At 43.5% G+C, this 16412-nt stretch overlaps 1 protein-coding gene across 1 annotated transcript in view; it reads left to right on the forward strand.

Moving 5' to 3' along the window:
* The window catches only part of EXOSC7 (exosome component 7), a 56831-nt gene that overhangs the window by 21599 nt on the left and 18820 nt on the right, over positions 1 to 16412 (forward strand). Inside the window, exons 4-5 of the mRNA XM_077269107.1 lie at positions 12150 to 12315; positions 14940 to 15010. Coding sequence (XP_077125222.1) covers positions 12150 to 12315; positions 14940 to 15010 — 237 coding nt within the window. The remainder of the gene's footprint in view (positions 1 to 12149; positions 12316 to 14939; positions 15011 to 16412) is intronic.

A 16412-nucleotide genomic window follows, 5' to 3' on the forward strand; every position in this document is an offset into this window, starting at 1 on the left:
GTAAGATACATGATTACGCATGCACCTTATTTTTATATTATAAAGCTCTGTACTCCTTATCTTTTTATGCTCTGCATACATTTCCAAGCATTTACACTTTATTTTCCATGAACAACTTGTGCAATAGCCTTCTACCATAGTAGCCTTATTGGGGAATTTTGATTATTGTGTACAGCTGTGCTGCAATAGACTCCCGTGCACATGCACTTTATATATGTTTATTAGGACTAACTATGCAATGAGCTGGAATATATTCTTATATGCAAATTTTTGATTAGCAGCACTTTATGCAATATTTTATATAGTGTGCATAATTTATTTTGTTATATATGGTGATTGAGTACCTCTCCCTTCTTGTTTGGTTATCTAAACTCTGATTAATGTTAATAATGCTGTATGATGTTCAATATTGTCTTACTGAGTGATCAGTAATAAGGCAACTGATATATGGTATGTAGGACCAGCCAAGCAAAGAAAAAATAGGTCATGAGAGGGCGTCCCCACTGATGTTTCATGAATGTCAGGCCAACTGAAAGAAAGGTCCCATGCGGCAATCACTGCCTGTAATACCAAAACCCCTATTATGTGCAATAATGGCTTAGAACAGGAAAGTGGCACTATAGAGAAACATTGACATAATGATAAAAAAATGAGAGGTTAACAATGCCTGCAATACCAAACAGGTACACTATGCCAACATAGAAGCCTTGGAGTGATCTAAGGAGGAACTCCAAGTGCGTATCCTGTGAGCCCTGAAACAAGATGAAAATCCCTACAAAGGGCCCCTAGATGGAAAGAAGGTGTTGGTGGTGTGGGAAGAGGGGGGTTGTGGGAGAACCCAAAGCTGGAAACCTGTCATGACCTGTCCTTCTATGCCTTGGAGGTGTTGTGCTGCCCTGCCGCTAGCATCTTGTCTGAGCAGGTTTTTAGTTCTGCCCAGGTGGTCTTAACAGACAGGCACTTTCACCTATCAACAGAAAATGTTGACAGGCTCACTCTGATAAAAATGAACAAAACCTGGATTATCTCCGACTTTTCCACCCCATCTGATGACAGCAGCACATAAAGTGTTTTTAATCCTTAATATTTTAAATGAGGCCCTCAAGTTGTTGCCTTCAAAGGTCTATGGATGACCCTCCTTATAATTTTTTTTTCTGGCTTTGCACCTTGTTCAGAGCCTTTTATGAATATCAGTGCCATAACTACACTTTCTTAATCTTTCAATGAGGCGCTATAGTTGGTGCCTTAAAGGATGTACGGATTAGTCTGCTTTTGATTTTTGGCAGGCTTTGCACTGTGTGAAGAACTTTTGAGTGTAGTAGTACCACAACTATACTTTGCTCACAATATTTGAACGAGGCACCACGATTGGTTGGTACATTCAAGGTTGTATGGGTGACCCTTCCTCTAATTTTGTTCAAGATTTTCATAGCCTTTGAGTCTAGGAGTACCACTATATGACAACTTGAACAGAATGTGTATGAGGCCCTCCTTTATGTCTAATACAGGGTGTATCTGAGTCCCTCTGATATCACATTTTTGGCAGTTCTTTTTTCAATTACACTGAAATTTTCAATCTTTTTAATACAAATTTAAATTTTGGTTTACATTATTATTATTATTTTTTTTTTACATCCTTTTTAAATGGTTGCCTTATATACAAGTCATTATACAGGAAGGAAATTGAAAAAATAAATTTCCCTGTAAAATGCAATATCTTGTCAGTTTGGAAAGTGTTTTTTGTCAGTGCTTAAAGTGGAGTAAAAGTATGACACCAGTGTTCTCAGCAGCAATGGGAGTCAGAGATGCTTCATGGGGTCTTCCCCATCCTGTTTTTTCCATTCATCACCTTTTCCATCCATTTCAATATTTTCACTGCCCCCCAGACTTCCTTTAGGGTCTGCCAGAAAAATGCTCGGATTTCACATAGACTCCCATTATACTCGTTACGAAGCATTTTAATGCTCTGTCCTCTCTAGTGAGGAGACAGACACTTTTGGTTTAAACTTGGGAAAATCACAAAAATAAATGGTTTTCACATATTGCTCTACCTGGTTTTTTTTTCCCCCCTAAAACACTGCAAAGAGTGAGAGTAACGTGTTTTGCATTTACTCTTTGATTTCTATTGGTGAAAAAACGCTGCAAAGATGCTGAAAGAATTGACATCCTGCAGTTAAAAAAAAAAAAAAAAAAGAATAAAAAAATAAATCAGTTTTCCGATTTTTGTCAGGAAAGAAAAACAAGCTTGTGTGTGGTGAGATTTCTGAAATCTCATAGCTTTTGCTTATGCTGTAAAAAGCAGCATTTAATTTGCATAGAAAGTGCAGCAAAAGCGAAGCATTTGGACTTAGCTGTACTGTGATGGGTGATTCAGCAGTTTCCTTTTACAAAATATATTAGTATAACACTTTTGAACATCCCTTAACATTTTCCTTGGTTTGGGTAATTTAGATGCCGGTTTCCAGCTGCTCCAGTAATATAGCTTTGTTCATTTAATTTGATTTTAAATGCAGGCGCTGTGTCCTGTAATTACATGAGATAATTATAGTGCTTAGCACTAGTTACTGCGCACAATATGAGCGGTATGGAAAGCCGTCATTGAGACAGGGCCTCGAGGAAATCCCAGGAAGGGACATGGCGCTCTGGCATTGCAGTGCACTGTTGGGTTCAGTTTTGGATTAGTGATGAGTGAGCATGCTCCGGGTGCTAACCGTGTCTTCTGCGTGCTCGAATAATATGTTCGAGTCCCCGCGGCTGCATATCTGGCTGATGTTCAACAGCCGCAACACAAGTAGGGATTTCCTAACAAACAGGTAATCCCTGCATGTGTTCTGGCTGTAGAATAAAAAAAGTTATGGCTCTTGGAGGAAGGGAGTGAAGAAAAAAAAAAATGAAAAATGTCCTCGGGGTGAAGGTGTTTTCCCTTTAAATGTTCATTCATTTTTTTTTTGTTTGTGTTTATTTGCTATAATAAAGAGAACCATGACATAGACTTCTCAAGCATGATGGCCGACAAATGTATTGTTCTGAATGTATTAAGTACATCCTGGTAGAGAGCTAACATGTCATCAGTGGATCATAAGGCCTTAAAGGAGTTCAGTGTGATACAATAATTCCATATTTGTCCTGCGGTAATGCAGTGGTGACCATTCACATATATTAGTGATGTAGCCAATCACCTGGTTCAGTGATGAAGCCTGATTAGCTGCAGCGGTCACTTGTGCATGGATGGCACATTATCACTCTAGGACAAGTCAACCAGACCGATGGGACCACCACAGCAGGGTATTTACCAGGTGATTGTTGTTAATCTAGGCATGGTAGATCTCTCGTAATTTCTACATTACTGCAATAGATCTTTATTCGGACTCCCATGACAGCACCACGAGAGAGGGGATCCGCCCCTTTAGGAACAGGAAACCCACAGATACAAAAGGGCGGCACCTCTCCCATGCATCAGTTGGTTTCCTGTTCCTAACGGGACGGGATCCTGCAGATTTCAAAAGGATCCCAGGCCGGCCGGCCGACTCAGGTAGCGAGGGGGTCTCCTACCTCGGCCGGTGCGGGGTTCCTGGTAGATGTTGCAATGGTCCTGGCAGGGCTGCATGTGGCAACATTCCAGCAGGGAGCAGCCACCGGTGGTGTCCTGTCTCCGGGCCAGCGCCGGGTGAGTATGTCCCCTGGGTCTCCTCCTTCTGTGGTGGCTGGGGTCTCAGATATGCGGCGGTGCTCGGGGGCGCCATCCGGGAGTGATGCGGCTCTGTCCGGCGTCCTCGCCGCTCTGTGCGCCGATACTGAAGCGCTGGGAGCCCGGGTGACGCCGGGGGAGGGGTCGGCGGTCACTTCCGGGTTTCCGGGGTCCTGCGCATGCGCAGTGAATCCAAGATGGCGGCGCCCACCGGTAATAGCGTCGCCGGCGTTCTGAGCCCCAGGGCTTGCCGCCTGCACCAGGGGGAGGCCGAAAGAAGTAATCAGGGGAGCGCTAGGCACAGCTGCTGACCGGAGGAGGGGTTATAAAAGGAACTCCGGATCGTGATCCCTTGCTTCTGGCCTCATATGGTGAAGATGGAGGACGAGCACGTGCAGTTGCTGCAAGAGGTGTCCCAGAAGCCCAAAGGGAAGGATCGCGACAGGAGGAGTAGTGAGTCTGGCCACAAAAGCACCTCCAGACAGGGGTCTGGAGCATCAGCCAGTGGAAATCCCCCTCGTATTCCGGTACTTTTTCTTTGGGCAGCGCTGGTAAGTGATCTTCGTGAAAGTTCACCCAGTGACATGATTCCCCTCATATGTTCCATTATAGGGGAAGAAATGTGCCGGGAAGGCGAAACACAGGGAATGTGGCATCTGCGGGGTTCCCCTACCTGATTCGTGCCCTAAAAAATTATGTGGGCCCTGTATCCAGCAGACGGTGAGGTCTCAGGAAAGGGGTGAGGGGGAGAGCATTATATCTACAGGGATTAGATTGCTTTACTTACCCCCCTCAGGTAGCGGAGGAATCCCTTACTATGACCACCAGCTTGAAGGAAATGATCAGGATGGAGGTCAGACAATCCTTAAAGGATCTTTCTCAAGGAGGGAGCTCTAAGTCCAAAGCTCCGTTACTCTCCGATTCTTCAGTGGAAGAGGATAAGGAGGAAGTTTTTTCCGGTTCAGCTGCGTCATCCTCTTCCTCGGATGAGGACACCGCCCGCTTTTGTCTACCCCTTGAACGAGTGGATAAGCTGGTTAAGGCGGTCAGAGGAACGATGGGCATAACGGAACCGAGACCCCAACTTTCCAAGGAGGAAATTATGTTCAGTGGGTTGGAGCAGAAAAAACGGAGAGTCTTCCCGCTCAATGAGAAAATCCAGGATCTCATCAATAAAGAATGGAAAAAACCTGAAAGAAAGGGTTCCTTACCTCCAGCGCAGAAGCGCAGATATCCATTCGATGATCCTGCAGTCACCAACTGGGAAAAAGCCCCTAAGTTGGACGCGGCAATAGCCAAAGTGGCAAAACGGGCCTCTCTCCCCTTTGAGGACATGGGGACCCTTAAGGACCCCCTTGATAGAAAAGCGGACACCTTTCTAAAAAGTACCTGGGAGATGGCGGCCGGTTCTTTAAGGCCTGCGGTGGCTTCAACCTGTACAGCCAGATCAATGATGGTCTGGTTGGAACAGTTAGAGACTCAGTTAAAAGAAGGTGCATCAAGGGATTCTATTTTGACTGCCTTACCACTGATCCAAGAAGCGGCTGCTTTCTTATCAGATGCATCTATTGACTCCGTCAAAATGGCTGCTAGAGCAGCAGGTCTCTCGAATGCGGCCAGGAGGGCTCTTTGGCTGAAATGTTGGCCAGGCGATATACAATCAAGGTCAAAACTCTGCATCATTCCTTGTAAAGGGGAGTACCTATTCGGGCCCACCTTAGACGAACTCCTAGAGAAGGCGGGAGATGACAAAAAGAAGTTCCCCAATCTGCTGGGGTCCTACCGTCGTCCCTTTAATAAAAGAAGGTTCGGTCGCGGAGGGAAGCGTACCTTTTCACCTTCAAGGGATCGGTCTAGGTGGGATGACAGACGTAGACGAGGTACGGGATATATGTTCCGTCGTTCCTCAAAAGAAAGGAAGAAGGAGGACAAATGACTAGGAGCCCCGGTGGGGGGTAGACTTTTACATTTTGGTTCAGAATGGTCAGAGATCACGAATAGTATCTGGGTGCAAGATACTATTTCTCGGGGTCTTACTCTCGAGTTCTGCCATACCCCACGGGATAAGTTTATGTTGACTCCATTGCGTTCTAATCCCCTAGAACAATCTGCTCTAGAAGAAGAGGTGTGGTCTCTCTGTTCAAAAAATGTCCTTACACAGGTTCCAGAGGCCGATAGAGGGAAAGGTTTCTATTCTCCCTTGTTTCTTATTCAGAAGCCCGACAACACGTATAGGACCATCATAAATCTCAGACATCTTAACAGTTATTTGATTAAGCATACCTTTAAAATGGAGTCCATCACCTCGACAATAAAGATACTGTTCAAAAACTGCTTTATGGTGGTAGTCGATTTAAAGGATGCCTATTACCACGTACCTATTCATGTGGATTTCCAGCAGTTTTTGAGGGTAGCAGTGTTAATGGGAGGAGTTGTTTATCATTTTCAGTACAGGGCTCTTCCTTTCGGTATAACATCAGCCCCTAGAGTATTCACAAAAATAGTGGCGGAAGTGATGGCTCACTTGCGAGAATCTAATGTCCTTATTGTCCCATACCTTGATGATTTCCTCATAGTAGGTAACTCTGTAGAACACTGTTTGTCCCAACTGGAGCTAACTAGAGTTAAGTTGGAACGCCTGGGCTGGATAATTAATTTTGAAAAATCTCGGTTACAGCCTCAAAAAATTCAGAAGTTTCTGGGCCTATTACTAGATTCAACTACACAACAGTGTTATCTTCCAGAAAATAAATTAACTCAGATTCAGCATCAGGTTCTAAAAGCAGTTAATACACCCTCTATGACCCTGCGGCAAGCTATGTCCCTGTTGGGGTCCCTCACATCGTGCATTCCAGCGGTAAGGTGGGCACACTTTCACACTAGATCCCTCCAAAAAGAGATTTTGGTTAAGGATAGGATCTTGAGGGGTGTATTAGAGGAAAAAATAACGCTTGAACCAGCGACTCTCAAATCCCTAAATTGGTGGCTGGATAGGGATAACTTGTCAGCAGGCGTTCCCTGGATGATAGATGTGTCCCGGGTTGTGACTACGGATGCCAGCTCCTCAGGTTGGGGGGCTCACATGAATGACATTGTAGTGCAAGGCCAATGGGAACCATACTCAACGTCCTCTTCCAATCAGAGAGAATTATTAGCAATCGAATTGTCGGTTAAAAACCTCCTCATGTATCTGCAGGGCCACCACGTCAGGATCCTCTCAGACAACCGGGTGGCAGTCTCCTATATAAATCATCAAGGAGGGACACGCTCCGAGGCTCTGATGCAGATCACAGATCGTCTCCTCCGGGTGGCAGAAGAGAATTTACAATCTTTGACTGCTCTGCACATCACAGGAAAAGACAACATAAAAGCGGACTTTCTCAGCCGCAATGTCCTAAAGCAAGGAGAATGGTCTCTAAATGGAGACATCTTCAGACAGATTGTCCGTTTGTGGGGTCGACCGGTGGTGGACCTATTCGCCACAAGGGAGAACAAAAAAGTAAAAAACTTTTGTTCCTTAAATCCCAGGGAAAATCCACTGGCAGTGGACGCATTCCTCATAAAATGGGATTTTTCTCTGGCCTACGCCTTCCCGCCACTGAACCTGCTACCTCTAGTGGTGAGGAAAGTCAGAGAAGATCGGGCGAGACTCATTCTGATTGCTCCCTTTTGGCCCAGGAGAACCTGGTTTTCATGGCTCAGGATGATGTCAGTGGGCGATCCCTGGGTACTCCCAGACATCCCAAATTTGCTTTCCCAGGGGCCGATACTCCATCCACAAGTAAAGGGACTTCATTTGACGGCTTGGAGTTTGAGCGGTCATTGTTAGAAAATAAAGGCTTCTCTCCTAAATTAGTCGATACCCTTTTAAGAAGTAGAAAGCCGATAACAACAAGAATCTACTCCAGAACCTGGAGAAAGTTCTTAACTTCCTCAAAATTTAATATTAAAGGGAACCTGTCACCCCGTTTTTTCGGTATGAGATAAAAATACTGTTAAATAGGGCCTGAGCTGAGCATTACAATAGTGTAGTTTGTGTACCCCGATTCCCCACCTATGCTGCCGAAATACGTTACCGAAGTAGTCGTTTTCGCCTGTCAATCAGGCTGGTCAGGTCAAAAGGGTGTGGTGTCCTCCCCCAGATCTTGCGTAGTTTTCCGTTGGTGGCGTAGTGGTGTGCGCATGTCCAAGGTCCAGAATCCTCTGCCAGGGGATTTCAAAGAGCGCGGTGTCCGTTATTGCATTGGTGATCGGTGGGCGCGGCCATCTTCCTTTGGCCGCGCGTGCGCAGAAGCGGCGCTGTGCTGGCCGCGACGCTCTGCTGGCCGCGGCTTCAGGAAAATGGCCGCCGCGATATCCATCTGCGCACGCGCGGCATCCCGCGGCCATTTTCCTGAAGCCGCGGCCAGCAGAGCGTCGCGGCCAGCACAGCGCCGCTTCTGCGCACGCGCGGCCAAAGGAAGATGGCCGCGCCCACCGATCACCAATGCAATAACGGACACCGCGCTCTTTGAAATCCCCTGGCAGAGGATTCTGGACCTTGGACATGCGCACACCACTACGCCACCAACGGAAAACTACGCAAGATCTGGGGGAGGACACCACACCCTTTTGACCTGACCAGCCTGATTGACAGGCGAAAACGACTACTTCGGTAACGTATTTCGGCAGCATAGGTGGGGAATCGGGGTACACAAACTACACTATTGTAATGCTCAGCTCAGGCCCTATTTAACAGTATTTTTATCTCATACCGAAAAAACGGGGTGACAGGTTTCCTTTAATGATGGGGTACCAATACGTCAAATATTGGAATTTTTGCAAAGAGGGTTAGAGTTAAAACTCTCTACAAGCACATTAAGGGTACAAGTTTCAGCACTTGGAGCCCTGTTCTCATGTAACATTGCGGGTAACTACTGGGTGTCGAGGTTCATTAAGGCGGTCGGCAGAATTAGACCACTGTATAGAAACAAAATGGTACCATGGGATTTAAATCTGGTCCTTTCTTCTTTGACAAAACCCCCTTTTGAGCCGTTGAATGAAGCCTCAGTCAGGATGTTATCTCTCAAAACAGCTTTCCTAGTAGCTATAACATCAGCTCGCAGGATAGGAGACATCCAGGCACTCTCTAGACTTCCCCCGTATATAGAATTTCTCCAGGATAGAGTTATCCTTAGACCGGACCCAGCCTACTTACCAAAAGTAGTATCCCAGTTTCACAGATCGCAGGAGATAGTTTTACCTTCGTTTATCCCTAATCCTTCTAACCCTAAAGAAAGTGAGCTCCATACCTTAGATGTCAGGAGATGCCTTCTTCAATATATCTCGGTCACTAATGATTGGAAGAAGGATAATGCACTATTCCTGTCCTACCAAGGTCCAAGGAAAGGGGCTAGAGCATCTAAATACATATTAGCGAAGTGGATTAGGGAGGCTATCTCTCTCGCTTACACGACAGGTGGGGGTCCAGCTCCGCAGAATCTGAGGGCACATTCCACCCGAGCCATGGCGTCATCCTGGGCAGAGAGGTCTGGAGTGTCGGTCGACCAGATATGTAAGGCGGCCACATGGTCATCCCCTTCTACCTTCTTTAAGCACTATAGGTTAGACTTGGGGTTCTCCTCAGATCTCACCTTCGGGTTAAGGGTGCTACAGGCTGTGGTCCCTCCCTAAAAATGGCTTACATCTCTGTAAATCTCTCGTGGTGCTGTCATGGGAGTCCGAATAAAGCATTAAGCTACTTACGGGTAGCGGCATTTTTCGGAGGCCCATGACAGCACCCTTAGTTCCCTCCCTTTTTCACATGGGGTTGCACATCCTGGGTTTATAATCAACCAAATAATTTAAAGAAGGAATGTTATCTTCTCACGTGTATTACTTTATTAAAAGTCATTGTGTTTAATTGTATGCAATTTTGTGTTTGCTTGTCATTAACTGCGGTTAGTCCTCTCAGGCTCTGTAATCCAACTGATGCATGGGAGAGGTGCCGCCCTTTTGTATCTGTGGGTTTCCTGTTCCTAAAGGGGCGGATCCCCTCTCTCGTGGTGCTGTCATGGGCCTCCGAAAAATGCCGCTACCCGTAAGTAGCTTAATGCTTTCCCCTTAGAGTAGGGGATAAAGCGTATTTGGGTGGGACCCTAACAAAGCGACGGTCAAGCATGTGCCCAGGTACGCCACTCTAATGGACGGATGGAAAGAGCCAAGCAATGTATTTGGCGGTCTCAGTGGTCTTTTATCCTTTGAATGAAGTAGTGTGCTCGACCATCGCTCCATCCTGTCTCATCCTCGCTGCAGTCGTACTGGGAGAAGGAACTGGGCGCCCTGGACTCTTTCTAGGTATTAGTAGGGGTGCCAGTCCTGTAAATAGGTGCCAACTGTCCAACAGAGACCCCCTTTACTCAGGTTCCCCTGATTTAAGATGGATGTGCCTGCTTTCCCCCTATGCTTGCTTTAAGAGACCTTGTCAGAATTACATAAGTCACAAACAGCAGAAACGTGGGATTTTTCCATGGTACAAAGGGTCAAAAATGTTTAACTTTAAATGGTTAACTGCATCCACTGTATAAAAAGTTGTTTTGGTCATATAAGCACATGGGGTTTATTTGGCGCCTCTGGAGATCATCATGGCCACATGGACTTCGTGGAAGCAGTAGATAAGTGCGCTGTACCCAGAATCTGCACATCTGCGCACAGGCTGACTCCTGCCAGATGCATGCCGTCACAGCATGGAGCCATTATGTGAGCTGCTAAGATTTAGCACTACAGTAGGACGTACACTGGGGAAAATAACGGTTTGATACACTGCTGATTTTGCCATTTTTCCCACCTACATAAATAAATATATAGAACAAACATGACCAAGACACATGATCATAATAAACTTCAACATATTACCACTGATCATGTGTCTATTAGGATTAGTAGACCCATCATCATATACCATATATGGACACCATCAAAAAAGAAATGATGCAACTGGTCAATTTTTTGTAGAAAAAACTCAATAATCTTTATTAATAACAATTTAAAAACATAACATCAGACCAGATTTGGAACAAAGGGTGAAACTGGAGCACCTTATACATACTGTGTAATGCATAGGTGACTGACACCAATACCCGGCACAAGAGCCAACCACTGAGTACCTATAGGTGTGTGTATATTCCCACAATGTGGACAAAAACCAGCGCTACTGCTGTAGCAATAGTAGTTTAATATAATCTCTTATTAGTCTAAGTTCTAACTACTGGCATTGAGCATAACACACATCCCCACCTAGTATATCCACCGAGGAAACAAGTACATGCCGATAAATCAGGGGCCTTGAAAAAGGATAAGGTCCGAAACGTGCGTTGGGGCAGACGCCACCGCCCGGACTCCTGTCTTACCCTGGTACCCCCACTACATAGAGGTAATGTCTTTAGCTGATTTATCGGCATGTACTTGTTTCCTCGGTAGTTATACTAGGTGGGGATGTGTGTTATGCTCAATGCCAGTAGTTAGAACTTAGACTAATAAGAGATTATATTAAACTACTATTGCTACAGCAGTAGCGCTGGTTTTTGTCCACATTGTGGGACTATACACACACCTATAGGTACTCAGTGGTTGGCTCTTGTACCGGGTATTGGTGTCAGTCACCTATGCATTACACAGTATGTATAAGGTGCTCCAGTTTCACCCTTTGTTCCAAATCTGGTCTGATGTTATGTTTTTAAATTGTTATTAATAAAGATTATTGAGTTTTTTCTACAAAAAATTGACCAGTTGCATCATTTCTTTTTTGATGGTGTCCCTACATAAATAAATGTAAATAAAGAGATTATTATTATTATTATTATTTACAAAGAATGGAGAGGTCTGTAATTATTATCATAGGTATACTTCAACTGTGAGAGACAGAATCTACAAATAAACAACAGACAATCACATTGTATGTCAAGGTCACCATCAAGGTTATCACTTCATTCGTCTTTCTAGGACCTGCCTGCCCCTGTCGATGGCTTAAGAGGGTAGATCCTACTGACAGATGCCATTCAATTTTGTTAATCCATCATTTGATAAATTGTGTTTTTTCACATAAGTTCCGACTTGGATCAGGAAGAACTAGTTTAGAAAAGTGAAAACTCTTTTACAATGACGTTCTAGTAACCCAGCGACGGTCATAGATCATAGGAATTTTATGGCTTATTATAAATGTGACTATGTAATGCTTACAACTTGTAATATAGGTTTAAATTCTTAAAGTGATTATCGTACAGCTAAGATATACCAGTAGTTTACAATAGATGGGGAGCAAAAGATGCATTGCTGCGGCCCCTCTGTTCTTAGAATGGGTGCGAGTCCCAGAGGTCCGCTGCCCACCAATCATTAAGTGATGATATAGCTTCTATTAGGGGGTAATACACCTACTGACCTTTTCAGCCAGGAAGGAGTGTATCACTTTTTCTTTCTTTTCTAGTTCTGCCAATGCCACTCCAGAGTTTGAAGGACGCGGGGGAGAAGAGCTCGGCACAGAGATTGCCAACATGCTGTACAAAATCTTTGATAACAAGAGCAGCATTGACCTTCCGTCCCTCTGTATTCTTCCCGGTGAGCACTGCTGGGTCCTGTATGTGGACGTGCTGGTGAGTGCACAGCGGATATAGCTTTATACACTCGTATAGCGAAATGTTTGTCTTACCTCTGTCATTCTGTATTATTGTCACTTGGAGTCCGCAGTGTGACAGACGTGCTGTCTTGCTTTAAAAGACTTTTCTTCATTTGAGAATAGCACATATCTGTATTTTTGTGTTATTGTGTTTTAGTTAAGAGTTTGGCTCCAGATGTTCACAACACTAAATCCAACTCATATCCTTTGCATTTTTCACAAAATAACAATACTGGAGCTTTATTTCATAGATCCCTGGGTTATATTGTTCTTATGTTATTCCTCTTGGAAGTATTAGTAAGTTGACAACTGGGTGTTGACATTTCCTCTGTCACTGCGGTATGTATTCCATTGTTGTATTATCAAATTGCCAAAACATCCCTAACTAAAGACTATTAAAAATGATCTTTGATTCACACTATTAAAGGAATATGAAATCTCGCATGAGTCGGTATATATACTAGGACACGAGATATGTCACCTATTCATTCAAATCAACACTCTAATAGGTGTCCCATACTAATTTCCATGTACTGATTTTAGGACAGTTTGGTGCTGCAACCTATACTATCCCATCTATTGTGTTCACCATCTTTATAGCCTCAGTCCCCTGATGACGCCCGTCAGTCTGGCGAAACATGTTGTGCAGGCTCAGGACTATCTTTTGGTAGCATTAGTCAGATACGAGAATGATGAGCACAGTAGATAGGATATTATAGGTTGTGGCTGCTCCAAACTGTCCTAAAACCATTACATGGAAAATAGTATAGGACACCAAATAGTGTTAATTTGAGCAAATAGGTGGCATATCTCGTGTCCTAGTACATATACTGACTCATGTGAGATTTTATATTCCTTTTTAATAGTGTGAATACAGGTTAATTTTTAATAGTCTTTAGTAGGGATTTTTTGCCTTAGGCAATTTGATAATAATTGTTTACCCTATGCTGACTTATGTGAACAGCAATATATGGATTCCTATATTTTCTGACACCACCCAGAGGCACACCTTATTGACACGTAGATTATTAACACCCAGTTGTCACTTTATTCATACATGTGCCACTGGCCTCATTCTCTCTTCATTTTAATTCATTTTCCCTCAATGTATTTTTAGAGTAAAAACAGTAGTGGCTCCTAAATATAAAAAATCTGTAACAAGATGGCAATAATGAATATTTTGTAATGAGTAATTGAGTACTTTAACTCCTTGACCAGTTACGGACATTTTTATCACAGGTGGCTTGCAGGATATATAGAGCAGGAGCTGAGCCCGCTTTGTACCGGGCAGACACTGGATATGTAACACAGCCAGCATATTCCTCTTACCACAGCGACCAGAGCTACCTCCAGTTGTTTCACACTTTAAACGTCGCTGTCAGTCACTAACAGCAGCATTTAAATGTCTCCCATCCGCCTCCCTGCAATATGATCTCGGGGAGCCAATGCATTGCCATGGAATCCTAGGGCCTGCTGAAGAGACAGAACATAATTTCTACCATGTACTGAAATACCGTATTATTTCTGTATAACATGATCAGTGATAAAATGATCACAGGTTCAAGTCCCCTAAGGGGGCTAAAAAATAAAGTTACAATTAAAAAAAAATATCAAACCAAAAAAATAATCATTTAAATCACCCCTCTATTTTCCATATTCAAAAATAAAATTAAAAAAATAAACGCAGTTGCTATAGTTGTGCCTTTGTAAAAGTCTTATGTTTCAAAATAAATAATTATATAAGCCATACATCACACCCTGAAAAGCAAAAAAAAAAGTTGAAAGAATAACCAAAATTGTTGTTTTTTGCTGCACTTCCTCCCCCACCCAAAAAAAATGCAAAAAAAGTTGCAAAAAAGTCATCAAAATGTTGTGTACCCCAATATAGTTATTTTAATTTCTTTACAAATTATAGAATTTTTTTTTTTTAACCAATAAAATATATATATAAAAACCCTTATATGCTTGATATCACTGTAATCACACTGACCTGAAAAATCAAATTGTCTGGTCATTACAAATAAAAAATAGTTAGCGGCACTGCAGCCACATCCCCTTACTGTACCCTCTGTAGCCTCTGCTGTCACTCCAGACCAGCTTTTTAGTGACATTAATATTAGATGGAAAAGCAGAAGGCTAAATATCTACATACTGTACCCGAGGAGTTTTTCTGCAACTCTTCTGACAAGCAGTGTGAAGTTTCCACATAGAGACAGAAGTGTAAATTACATTTCTGTGCATTTTATCTGTCGTGTAAGTAAAGCAGTAACACAAGCAGATTTCCACTTTTTATTCTTCCTTTGCAACTGATGTCTTTTATCTAATTTCCAGTAATTAAAGTTCTTGCAAATTGCATCTTTGTTCTCTAATGAGAGGCCTGATCTAAGCACTTGGCAATCACAATAGCATTAACATTATTAATTACCTCCTGACTAATTGTCCATTGTGGGCATTGGTGACTGGCGCTGTATCAGTTACGTCATCTCATGTTTCTGCCCCAAAAAGTGTAAAACCTCTTTATTCTACCACGTTATTCTCATGAAACTACACCATGGGAGTCAACTCTGACCTGTAATATAAGAAATTTGTCTGTTCTTGCAGCTTCTGGAGTGTGGCGGCAACCTGTTCGACACCATTTCTATAGCCGTAAAGGCCGCTCTGTTCAATACCAGGTAAGGTGATACAATAGATATGTGTGTATGTAATGTGTGTGTATATAGGAGGATAGATGGCCGTACAGGCAGTGTGTGCATGAATTCGTATTACTTGTGAAGGAAGATTGTCAGTCGTTGTCTGGAGACCGTATGGGCGTTTTTAATCTTGATTTAGAACATAACTAATAAAGCAAACACACAGCAAAGTATACTGTCCTAAGGCATAAATATACAGGTCCTTCTCAAAAAAATTAGCATATAGTGTTAAATTTCATTATTTACCATTATGTAATGATTACAATTAAACTTTCATATATTATAGATTCATTATCCACCAACTGAAATTTGTCAGGTCTTTTATTGTTTTAATACTGATGATTTTGGCATACAACTCCTGATAACCCAAAAAACCTGTCTCAATAAATTAGCATATTTCACCCGTCCAATCAAATAAAAGTGTTTTTTAATAACAAACAAAAAAACCATCAAATAATAATGTTCAGTTATGCACTCAATACTTGGTCGGGAATCCTTTGGCAGAAATGACTGCTTCAATGCGGCGTGGCATGGAGGCAATCAGCCTGTGACACTGCTGAGATGTTATGGAGGCCCAGGATGCTTCAATAGCGGCCTTAAGCTCATCCAGAGTGTTGGGTCTTGCGTCTCTCTACTTTCTCTTCACAATATCCCACAGATTCTCTATGGGGTTCAGGTCAGGAGAGTTGGCAGGCCAATTGAGCACAGTAATACCATGGTCAGTAAACCATTTACCAGTGGTTTTGGCACTGTGAGCAGGTGCCAGGTCGTGCTGAAAAATGAAATCTTCATCTCCATAAAGCATTTCAGCCGATGGAAGCATGAAGTGCTCCAAAATCTCCTGATAGCTAGCTGCATTGACCCTGCCCTTGATGAAACACAGTGGACCAACACCAGCAGCTGACATGGCACCCCACACCATCACTGACTGTGGGTACTTGACACTGGACTTCAGGCATTTTGGCATTTCCTTCTCCCCAGTCTTCCTCCAGACTCTGGCACCTTGATTTCCGAATGACATGCAAAATTTGCTTTCATCAGAAAAAAGTACTTGGGACCACTTAGCAACAGTCCAGTGCTGCTTCTCTGTAGCCCAGGTCAGGCGCTTCTGCCGCTGTTTATGGTTCAAAAGTGGCTTTACCTGGGGAATGCGGCACCTGTAGCCCATTTCCTGCACACGCCTGTGCACGGTGGCTCTGGATGTTTCCACACCAGACTCAGTCCACTGCTTCCTCAGGTTCCCCAAGGTCTGGAATCGGTCCTTCTCCACAATCTTCCTCAGGGTCCGGTCACCTCTTCTCGTTGTACAGCGTTTTCTGCCACATTGTTTCCTTCCAACAGACTTACCATTGAGGTGCCTTGATACAGCACTCTGGGAACAGCC

The sequence above is a fragment of the Ranitomeya variabilis genome, chromosome 6, assembly GCF_051348905.1.
Source record: "Ranitomeya variabilis isolate aRanVar5 chromosome 6, aRanVar5.hap1, whole genome shotgun sequence".
NCBI classification, from domain to species: domain Eukaryota; kingdom Metazoa; phylum Chordata; class Amphibia; order Anura; family Dendrobatidae; genus Ranitomeya; species Ranitomeya variabilis.